We start from the raw sequence: 12,022 nt of genomic DNA on the forward strand, positions 1-12,022 counted from the left end.
CCAGTAAGTGGTTCGCTGCTTCAGCTGTAATTCTGCTCAATTCTGCAGGTTTCTGAACATGTATGGACTGAATAAAGTAGTAATTTTGCCAAAATAATACAAACAAGAAAGGGGCACACTTACATTTATCCCAGTTCCTATTATGCAAATACAGAGACTAGGGGAGGTAATTATAAGCGATGACGTCATTCTTCCCCTATTAGTTTTCTGGCCAAGTAATAAAGGTAGGCATTGCCATTTTGTGGTGTAGCCAACGCAACACAATTTTAGCAGAGGAACCTCCCCGCAACATATTGGAATAATACCAAAGATCACTGAACACAGATTAAGGTCTTAAGCTTTAGTCATCAAGCGGTGTGCACAGTCTAATCCATGTGGGTGACTGAAAAAGTGGTTTCAAGCGGTTTTGAGAACCCTGGTGAATTTAGCCATAGTTAACTTAGCCATAGGCTGGGGCAGTGCTAATGCCAGCACTTGAAGTGGAGTGTTAATTTGCAGTAGAGGAAGGAGCATGCATTCCTGAGGCTGATTTCAGAATCTGCACATTGTGAGCTGTAGGGAGCCAATAATAGATATGAACCACAGACAATGAAAAGATACTGCAAGAAATAAAAATAATTTTAAGTTGGACAATTGGAGAAGCAATGGGGGAGGGTTCAGAAAGAAGCTCCTTTGCAGCTTCTTTACAAAGCAAGTATGTCAGCATTTCGCTTAGGCTCCCATTCCAAGCACCCAGTTCAAAGGAACATTGGTTTTCACACCTGAACTGAATATCAAGTCCTGTGAATCTTAGTGGTTTCAAACTTCAAGTGCAACTTTCCAAAGTTTAAGTAATATAAGCAGCTGCTGCCAATCCAGATGCTAGATGTGGCAATTATGAACATACATCATGCCCATGGTATCTGTCATCCTCAGAATAACCCTTGCTGATATTTTGTAGATTTGTCTTACTGGTATACTAACAACAAGTATTGTAGATCTTTCATGGTCATAGTTGTATGTTTATTTGTAGGTACAGAATAAGAGCCTTATAGGGTTATAAACAATGAATATCATGCTAATTTCTTCAACACTACTCTCAGGAGATTTTTTGCCCCTTCCTACTTGCATACTGAATTGCATTATCTTTTTCTTTGCTTTCTGCACTGTAAAGACGGACAATTCTGTCACCACCACACAAGTTCCTTGAAGGCTATTTATTGCCATGGACATCGTATAGAAGAATTACTGCCTAGAATATAAAGTGCAAATGTTCCAGAGGGGCAGCTGTGTTAACAGTGCAAACCTTTGCATGTTTTGCTTCTGAGTCTCACGATGTCCCCAATGGGTAAACATTCCAATGCCGGCCTGAGGACAAGACTGTTACCGCAGAAACAAGGAGGAGGTTTGTGACACATTAAACGAAGACCTATCGTGGCACAATCTTCCACGGACAAGAGCCCACTTCATCACTGCATGCATGTAAAATTGTTCTGAAAGAGCTGCACTGGCTGTCAGATACTTAGCTAAGTTTGAGGTTTAAGTACAGGCTTATAAAGCCTTAAATAACCAGGTGATCTGAGCGAACTTCATTATCCCACAGTGACCAGTCTGATTGCTGTGAACTGTGGAAGCAGCCCTCTTAACCAGACCACAGCCTGCAGATGTCTACCTCACAGGGGTGCAGGGAAGGGATTTCACCGTGTGGCACCTCCCTTACAAGTTGATCTCCCTCTGGAGGAGGCCACTGATTATTGGGTTTTTATTCAGGTAGGTAGCCATGTTGGTCTGACGCAGTCGAAATAGATAAAAAAATTGTCCAGTAGCACCTTAGAGACCAACTGTTTGTTCTGGGTATAAGCTTTTGTGTGCATGCACACTTCTTCAGATACACTGGTTTTTTGTTGTTATTGTTAAACGTTGTCATTTTTACTGTCCTATAAACAGCTTTTGTATTTACTTGAAATGAAAGGTAGTATGCAAATAACTGAAATCTATCTTCTGTGTGCATGTGCATATATGTTTAAATTCATGCACAGAGAGAAAAGGTACAGAAAGGCCATGGGAGGAAATAAAACTGCAAAATAAGGGTGGCCAACCTGTGACTCTCAAGGTGTTGTTTAACTGCAACTTCTATCACTCCCAGATGCCATAGCCAGTGTGCAGAGATGTTGAGAGTTGTAGCAACTTGTAGTAAAGAGAGGAAGCAATCGGTAGAGGCATCATGGCATTTCTATGGAAAGCTAAATGTATGCTAGATAAGCACACTGGCCATTCAGAACATCAGTATTTGGAGATGGCATAAGCTCTTTCCAGGCATTATGCCTGAATAGATAATGCCAACTTGAGCAGGGAGCAGCAGCAATGTGTTGTACCAGCACTACCCAAAAGGTTCCTGCATTGGTGGGATAGCTTCAAGGGGTTCTGAAGTGTGTCCAGCAAAGCTGTCTTAGGTTTGGTCCCCTGCTGTGAGGTAGAAAAGAGTGTGGCCCAAGCACAAACTAATTTGCCTAGCAGTTGACTGCCAGCTCACATCCAAAACATGGCCACTGTCTGCACAATCTATGCACACTTAATACGGGACATCATCTGCAGGAACACTGTGATTGGTGATTGAAAGACAGTTCCTAGGGGTTCTGAGTGGCTGTCATCATTAATACGTTCCCTCATTTTTCTACTGCTGTTAATTGTGCTTGGACATTTCTTTGGGGACAGCATAAGATTCCAATTATTTACACTGATCTAAGCTCCTGCATAGCAACAGTCATATTAGCTGAAACGTAAGTTTGCCCCGCTTGTGCTTCTTGGTTCAGACTTGCCTTACATGTCAGTCATATTTCATACATGCAGTATTAATCCTCATGATCCAACTTAATATGTGAAACGCTCAGATAAAGCTAAAATCACAACATTTTAAACCTTTAGTAGCAGACTCCTGCTGACCTGTCAGACTTAACTCTAATTAAAAAGTGAAAGTTAGGCTTCAAACTTTTGTCAGTTTCGAGCATTTAGCCTCTCAAATTAATTGCTTATGTTACTAATCATATTGATGTTTTGTGACTTGCAGCAGAGACTGAGAACTCTTTGACCCAATGCTAATTAGAGATGTACAATTTTTAAATAATGTCCATAACAGAAGTCAAAAGGCATTGAGATAGTCAGCGTAAACAGTAGACACTCTAAACTTTTCTCATAATGTACAAAACATACTACAAAAAGCAAACCATTTGATGTTGCCCCATATTCGTTATCATGGGAATGCTCACAAACCCTTTATAAAAACATTGCATACATACCTAGTTCTGGCCACATCCAAATCTTTTTGTGTTAGTTCAGTCTGCTTAACACCCAGCTGAGATGCCAGATCATTGCATTTGCTGTGTAAGGTTTCCATTTGCCCACTTGCCTCTGTTAAATCAGCTTCCAAATTCTGGAAAACATATATTATGCTATAGACAAAATTAAACCAGAAATGAAAGGATGCACACCATTACAACAGGATCAAAAATAGTATGGATTTTTGCCCCTTTTTAAGAAAACAACACCCTGCTTTTCTGTATTTAGAAAACTCCAAGCTGCGTAAAAGAATTTTTTTAAAAAGTAATTCAAATTACTAAAATGAGTCATAACCAACAGCAGGATAAAACAATTCAACATCAATAGGGTGGTGGAACTTCAACTCACACTAAAAGCTTAGCAAACTAAAATGGTATCTGCAGATAGATTAAATAATGGTGTAGGCAGTAAAACTACCCTCATCACATCATGGAAGCTTGGCTCTTTGAATTAAGTTCTGTCTACTAAGAAAACTCTGTGACTCCAATTAATTCATAGATAATTAGCTACCGGCTCAAACTAAGAATGGCAAACTCATGACTCAAAAGTTTCATGTGGGTGCCAAAAAAGAGCTGCTGTAGATGGTACCTTTTTGTTGTAAATGAAATTAAAACCTAGCCTTTTTGCTGCAGAGCCAAAACTGCTTAATACAGGTCTGCTATTCATGATGCAATTATAGCATCCACTTCAAAAAAATAAAAGTAACATCATCACACATAAATTCAGAGCATAACATCAGCTCATAGAATCACAGACGTGGAAGGGACCACAAGGGTCATCTAGTTCAATCCCCTGCAATGCAGAAATATTTTGCCCGACGTGGAACTCGAATCCATGACCCAACTCTACCAACTGAGCTATTCGTTTTCAATGTGATACCTGACCATGTAGACACATGTGTTTTTACAGAAGTCACTTCCAAAGCTAGAAGGTTAAAACCACAATGTTCCTTCCATGAGGAGAAGGACTCTCTCTGTTTGTGGAAAGGTCGCAGAGGGAAGGTGGAATCAGCAAAAATCACTTCCTCCCTTGCTTCCTCTAGTAGGAACATCCCATGAGGAAAGTTCATGGTAACTCTGCATTCAACCTGTAGGAAGAAGCAGTAGTAAACAGATGTGGCACTAAGATTTTTGTTGTGGATTTGATTACTGATGAAAAATTATCATTGGAAATACAGTATCTGGCACTTAAAAAAGGGGGGGGGGACAGGGGAGCCTTAAGTAATACCAGGATTGTGAGGAACAATATCAAATTAAATTAGTTCAACAAGAATGGTGCCTCTGGACACCACTGAGACCTGTCAATAGACAAATTTTGGAAAAACTTATTTTTTAAAAAACAAGGTACGAGCTACCCATGAGAAAACTTGAAAGTGGAGCAATAAACTCTCTCCACCACCACCCATAATCAGATCACATAAATAAGATCAGTACGGATGCACCCAGAGTAGACTGTATTTAATGAATAAGTGCTAAATGAAATCATCACACATTATTTCTCAGTGGTTTCAGAAATGTTATTGGCCTTGTTAAGTTTGCTGGACATCACATAAGAACAAGTCACTGTTGTGAACTGGTATAAAGTCTCCTGGTTTGGGCTTCTTAACTTGACTCACAATAAGAAATTATGTCTTGCTTGGATCAGGTGGGACTTATGGAAAGCTGAGGTGCAGCAGGCATAAGAATGCACAGACTCATGGGTTCTTGATGCTCTAAATGCTGACAGTGTCAACTGGCCAGAGGTTCTACCAAGTGCCCCTAGAAAAAAAGAAAAATTCTCTTCTTCCTCCCTGATTCCAGCATATTTCTTACTGTTCCCCGATCACCGTCATACACAAACCTTGCCATGAGGCTATAGAGTTTTCATATTTCTAGTAACTGCACTAGTTAAAAGGTACGGGCATTGGATTTGGGTTCTCCACAGTTTAGAGCAGTGTTTCCCAACCTTGTGCCTCCAGCTGTTTTTGGACTACAATTCCCACCATCCCTTGCCACTGGTCTTGCTAGTCAGGGATGATGGGAGTTGTAGTTCAAAAACAGCTGGAGGCACAAGGTTGGGAAACACTGGTTTAGAGAACAGCTGGCTACAGGAAACAGTAAGGCATGGAGTCTGTTGCTAATTTCTAGTAGTCATGACTCTTACCTATTCCAGGGCCACAGAACAGTAGAGAGATTTTCTCATCGTTTATTATGAAAAAGGTTACAGTAGTGTGAGAATGCAATCAATGTGAATTGATTGCCTCCTTGGAGCTTGCTTTAATGAGCCGGTCATGTATACACAGATAAATGTATACATCTTCTTTTACAAATGAGCAGGCAATGGGGTCAGGCATTTTGTGAAACCCTCTAATATCGTAAATAGTTCAAATTGCAGAATTCCATTCTGGGAAATAGACTGCTAAAGTAAAATAAGCTTTCTGATTTAGATCTCTAGGTTGTCAAGCATATTAACAAGGGGAAAACATCAGCAGAGCTGATAAAACTTCAGATGTCCCAAAAACACAAAATAAGGAATGTGACTGGTGAGGAACTCTGAAAAAATCCATCCAACATAGCATTCAAAGCATGCTAATGTAGAAGTTCCTTCAAATTACACTGTTTCTTCCTGGAATTGTTTTCCCATATAAGGCAACAGGTTTCCAAATGACTGTCATGGACACATAAGAGGAAACAAGCAGAGACTATGCACAAGGAGGAAAGCTGACGAGAGATCTAGAAACTAAGTACTGAGAATCAAGGGTTGTGTACATTCAGTCTGGAGAAGAGACAATTAAGAGGAGACAGGATAGCCATCTTCAAATATCTGAAGGGCTGTTATATGGATGATGCAGCAAATGTGTTTTCTATTGCTCCAGAGCCTGCTAGGTCTCTCTTCTCCACTTGTTTGGGGAAGCTGGGGAAGCTTCTGGAGGCAGTTCTCCAAGTCACCTAGTGTATCTCTTATATTTGTGTTTTACTTCTAGACATGGACTATTTGTACTTCTTATATTTGAAGATGGTGCCCATAAGAATTTCCATCTTGGAGTTCAGTTCTTTGATCTGTTGCTCCAAGGGAGTCATTGGGTTCTTTTCAGGTTTTGCATAGTCCATGAGAGAGCCTTGGATGGCTTCTTTCAGTTTCAATTCAAGTTCCTCCAGGTTCTGTTTTGGTACTGTTGCGTATTCACTATCTGGGGAACTTGTCTCTTTGGTTTCTGTCTTTCCCTTAATCGATGCCATTTTGGTCTTCTTGTTGACCTTGGACTAGATCTTGTGTGGTGTCGATCTGGGGCTGGGTGGTTTGGTAGGTTTCTTTGTGATTGTTAAGAGTTCATTCAGACTGTGTTGCTTGATGGCTTTCTAACCCTAACCCTAGGTTAGGGAGAGCCAGTGTGGTGTAGTGATTAGAGTGGTAGACTCGTAATCTGGTGAACCGGGTTCACGTCTCCGCTCCTCCACATGCAGCTGCTGGGTGACCTTGGGCTAGTCACACTTCTTTGAAGTCTCTCAGCCCCACTCACCTCAGTGTTTGTTGTGGGGAAGGAAGGGAAAGGAAAATGTTAGCCGCTCCTTCAGGTAGTGATAAAGCGGGACATCAAATCCAAACTCTTCTTCTCCTTCTAAGAGCTCCAGGGATCAAGCAGCCATCAGGCCAGCGCTCGCTTGTGTCTTTCTGTTGGTAAGCTGGGTAACTGGGTGGTCTGAGTTCCCCACAAAAATCTGTGTCAGAGTGTTCTATAAGTCATGGTTCTGGGGTCAGCTTGGGCAGCAGCCATCACCACTCTCTCCTTCTCCTTTTATAAAATGCTTTACTGATGATACTGAAGAATGGCAACTACCAAAATCACAGATTAGACTTTGGAAAATTTAACTAGATTAATCTGTCCTGGGGGAGGGAAGGGGGCAAGTTGGGATTTTGTTTTTGTATCCTTTTCTCTCCTTTTTTGTAATTGTTCTATACTGGAAATCAATAAAACTATGTATTTAAAAGATGAGGCCGGCAGAGGGAAAGCTGGTGGGAGCGACAGGAGCAGCAACAGCAACATTTCAAGGCATTTGTGGTATTGGTTTTAGGACGAAAGGGAAGCTGAAGTTATCAAAGAGACAAAGTAGGGGATGCACAGAACGGATTGAGTTGAAAGAGGGGAAAACAGACAGAAAAGATGAAGTGAAGAAAGCCAAGGAAGAGACAAGACATGAGAAATGGTGATAGAAAGAAAAAGATTTAGGAGGCAAAAGAGCATAAGAGCAGGAAGAAATGAGGAGGGAGCGAAACAAGGGAACTAGTTTGAAGAGGCAGAGAGAGTGCAAAAGGTGGGACTTTGGGAGAAGCAAGGTGAGTGAGAAGGAGATTAGAAGAAGCAATTGAGGGGTTCAGGAGACAGCTAGGGAGTAATTAGGGAAATGTGAGGAATAGTATGAGGTGAAACCTAGGTCACTGACACTCACCCATCGACACAGCCACACTCCTCATGCAATAGTCATTTTTTCTCCACAAAGAGCCTTGGGAAATGCAGTTCTGAGATTGGGACTAGGAATCTATTAAAGAATTATCCGCAGCAGCACCAAACTACAATTCCCAGGATTCTAGGGGGCAAGCCTCATAAAATGCACTGACACATGTCTGAAATATAGATTATGTCCAGAGAAATAGCAAGATTCACTCAACAACCGCACCATGCCTTAGCAACAAATCTCTATGAGAAAAATACAAGGGTTTAAAGTGCCTAATTTATAAAGCATTCATAGCTTATCTATCTGTAGATGTCTCATTTGTGCAAAAGCAACAAATATGCTATAGCTATGTAAGTGGCATTTAGTCTTAATAATTTCGATCTCACAGAAGTCTAGATACATCACACGACATATTGCTATAGATATGCACAAACAGACGTCGAAATCTGTATATGTGAGACATCCTAACAAAATGGAAGAGTCAGCATATTTATCAAAATCACTCCAAAGAGTTGTTTGTTTTGAAAGCAAAATGATACAATATAAAAACTCAACATGCATGGAGCTCTCTAAAGAATGATAGAAATGTATTGCAAAGTTTAAGAACAATTAATTACAACATGCTGTAATTCATGACATTAACATTAGAGAAATGAAATGACCACTGCAAACCTTTGCACACTTACCTGGAAGTAAGGCCCATTGATTGCAGTGGGTCATACTTCCAAGTAAACCTGTTCTGGCTGGTGACTGCTGGGAACAGAATGACCCACCTTTGGGTCAGATCATTTTTATGCACAGGACTGGGCTGCCAATCTCACCGAGGGGAGAAATCTTGGAGTGATAGGATAATTTCTATTTATTTTATTTAAAAAAAAACCCTACATGTTTATATTTGAATGAAATATCTTTTATTATTTAATGATTACATTTTAGGGTGGCTATTTGAAGTCAGCTTCCTGCTTTGCAACATCAATTTTTAAAAAGCTTTGGGTCTTAAGTGAAGGAATGTAAATGAATGTCAGTCCCCATTGGTACTTATGAATATATAACTTGTTATTTAAAGAAAATAACATGTAGCATAAAGCCTGTGAGAAGCTGGTGCCGAAATCACATCCAGGAGTCTCTTGCTCCTCATACCTTTATTTTTGCTTCGATGCCAGATTTTTCTATTCTCCATTGTGCCTCCCGCTTCCTCAGTTTCTCCAGGTCATTTAGCAGGTCAGCATAGCGTGTACTTAATCCCTCATTTTCCTCCTCCAGGTTTTTTATAACCAGTCTGCTTTGCTCTTCCTTTCTCAGTGCACACTCCTTAGTGTCCTGTACAACAGTACCACAAGGGCCGATAAACAAAAACAAAACCAAGGAAAAAGGGAAAGGAAGGGGGGGGGAGAAAAGTGAGAACTAATCAGCAAATATAAACTGTGCAGTTTTACCCTCGCAGCAGCTTCTTCTATATTTGATGGCCAAGGTCACCTGTGTACTTTTATTGGCCTCTTTCATGCAGGTGGAAGGGTCATATTTTTTAGCTGGATGACAGCTTTGATGAGTACACATTTGCAAAGAGCCCATTAATTGATCAAGCTGCCTTTGATGCTGTCCCCAGCTATTTTTGAGACCCACACAGACATATCCTCCCAGACCTCGGCTTTATCAATTAATAATGCCAGTCCCATCAGAATCTAATTACACGAAGCCACATCTTCACACTCCTACTTTCTTTGCTCCATTTCCATCATTAACTATTTATTCAAAAGTTACAAAGCGTGGATTCTTCACTTTAAAGCATCTTTCTCCGAGTTTTGCGCGTGAGAGAAGACTGGAAGGTACAGCCTAAGGCCTAAGGCTATATTTCCTCTGAGCTTGTCACTTTCCATGCCACAAAGACAGATGCAGCTCAAAGAGCTACTTCAAAGCTGTGGCCATCTTAGTACTATGTACGAGTCAATATACCTTAAGTTCCTGGATTTTATCTTTACATTTCTGTTGGAAGATGTGGAGCTCTGTCTTCAAGACTGTGTTTTCCTCATCCACAGCAAGCTTTCTCTGTACCAGGTTGTTTATCTCCTCTTGTTGCCCACATGTTCTCTAAGAAAGATTGTTTAATAATAATGATGATGATGATGATGTGAAAATCAACAAATTTCAAAATATCATTTTCCAGGCAGCAAAACATTTGCAGTTTTATCTAATCTGCCTGTACCTGCAGCACAGCTTTGTGACAAACACATTTTATCAGTAACCAAACCAATTATTACATTACTATTTGGCATATCAAAAAGAGAGGGATTTGAAACTTGCCTGAATGTAAGGATCCATTACATCATAAATTTGTGCAAATGAGGAAGATTTTCATTTTGCTGAAGATTGAATACCCAGGAGCCAGAAACATAGGATACAGATGTTCATCAGGCAATGTCCTAGTCCAACTCAAGATTTTTTTTATTTAAAAAAATGTCAGTGGCAGTCGATGGGTATCTTGGGTTGATGGAGTTACTTAGGAGCGTACTGCCACCGGAACACTCCAACCTGCACCAATTTTGGCTGGCCACACTAGGAGCAGCATACAGATTTCTGCCCAGGCAGCTCCTGACCAACTGAGTGGGGAACAATTTTGGCCTGGCAGGTCAGATCTTTATCTGTCCCCATTCCACAGTCACTTGCTGAAAATGAAAGCAATGTTGGAGCATGAAGCACCTCAGAGAGATGGTCATTGCAAAGCTGTGGAATGCCCTGCCACCTACCCCTGCACCACAGCAGGTCTTAAAGCACAGGTAAAGGGACCCCTGACTGTTAGGTCCAGTCGCGAACAACTCTGGGGTTCTGGCGCTCATCTCACTTTACTGGCCGAGGAAGCCGGCATACAGCTTCCGGGTCATGTGGCCAACATGACTAAGCTGCTTCTGGAGAACCAGAGCAGCACACGGAAACGCCGTTTACCTTCCTGCTGGAGTGGTACCTATTTATCTAGCACAGGTAGGCTAGTATATTTCACATCTTTGGGACACATTACTTTAGACTTCCAACATCACTGTGAGCATTTTTAGTGTGGATCTCTGTAAAAATTGGGGTTCCAGAACACAATGGAAGCCTCCACAGAGGAACACGGAATTTGCCCTAAGCATAGCTTAGTCAGTAGAGCACAACACTCTTAATCTCAGCGTTGTGGGTTTGAGCCCACATTGGGCAAAATATTCCTGCAATGTAGGGATTTGAGCTAAATGGTCCTCAGTCCCTTCCAACTCTACAATTCTATGATTCTGTGATCTATGATTACTACACTGCATGTCACATGCTACCTCCCTTTTTCTCTTATCCCATATCACCCCCTTCCAAGCTTTTGTTCTCTCCACATCCTTTTTGTATCCCCTTTTTCTTCTTCTAATCTATTCCTCTCCCTGCACCCCGTTTCTATTCCCTCCCCATCCCTATTCTATCTCACTAAGTTTAGGGACAACAGCATACAAAATTTCCCCTCTCCAAGCAATGCACACCAGACACATTGCCATGCAACATTGTTAGCTGGCAGCAATAAGATGAAAAAAATGGCACTAATTCCACCATACATTTCTAAATCCAGAGAGATTAAAAGCTCTGCAGATACAGTTGTACCTTGGAAGTCGAATGGAATCCATTCCAGAAGTCCGTTCGACTTCCAAAACGTTTGAAAATCAATTGGCGTCTTCAGAAGCCACAGAAGCCCCGTTGGATGCTCAGGTTCCAAAAGAACGTTTGCAAACCGGAACAATCAAAATGTCCGAGTTCCAGGGCGTTCGGGATCCAAGGTACGACTGGATAGTGAAGCAAGTAGGATTAGATAGATGGCCCTACACAGACATGAAAAAGCAAACAGGCATTCCAACTCCCCCCAGAAAACTGCAACAGATGGGAAAGGGTCACAGTTTGCCCCCATGGGCCTTATCCTGTGGAGGCTTGGACTAGACTCTAAAGAAGAAATCAATGATGAATAGCTGTGAGTGAAATACCCTTTTAAGCAGAGGCACGATCAAATTGGGAGGGCCAGATAAGGTTCCCCACTCCAATTCCGGCCACTCAGCACTTCGGCTGATGATTGTTCAGGCCTCTTTTAAGGCTTCTAAAAATCATGTTACATTTCTTACAATTGCTCAAGAGTTGCATGACACTTTGCAACTGTCTCTTTTTATCATGATGAAATATTCCCATTTTGCCAGTAACGTTTTATTGAGGTTCCATCTTTCAAAAAATATTAATATTTCAGTAATTTCTTCTACAATATGATTTTAATTTAATCA

General features: G+C 41.1%; 1 protein-coding gene across 3 annotated transcripts in view; it reads right to left on the minus strand.

The window, feature by feature from the left end:
• The window catches only part of CNTLN (centlein), a 166,914-nt gene that overhangs the window by 122,003 nt on the left and 32,889 nt on the right, over window positions 1-12,022 (minus strand). For all 3 annotated transcript variants that reach the window (XR_014152056.1, XM_081844812.1, XM_081844811.1), the window contains exons 4-6: window positions 9,702-9,836; window positions 8,889-9,068; window positions 3,276-3,409 (exon numbers count right to left, since the gene is read on the minus strand). Coding sequence is in view for 2 of the 3 variants with exons in the window: in XM_081844812.1 (XP_081700938.1) it covers window positions 3,276-3,409; window positions 8,889-9,068; window positions 9,702-9,836 (449 nt within the window). In the remaining variant the exon portion in view is untranslated. The remainder of the gene's footprint in view (window positions 1-3,275; window positions 3,410-8,888; window positions 9,069-9,701; window positions 9,837-12,022) is intronic.

This window comes from Podarcis erhardii (genome assembly GCF_964252035.2).
Source record: "Podarcis erhardii genome assembly, chromosome: 17".
Lineage (NCBI taxonomy): Eukaryota > Metazoa > Chordata > Lepidosauria > Squamata > Lacertidae > Podarcis > Podarcis erhardii.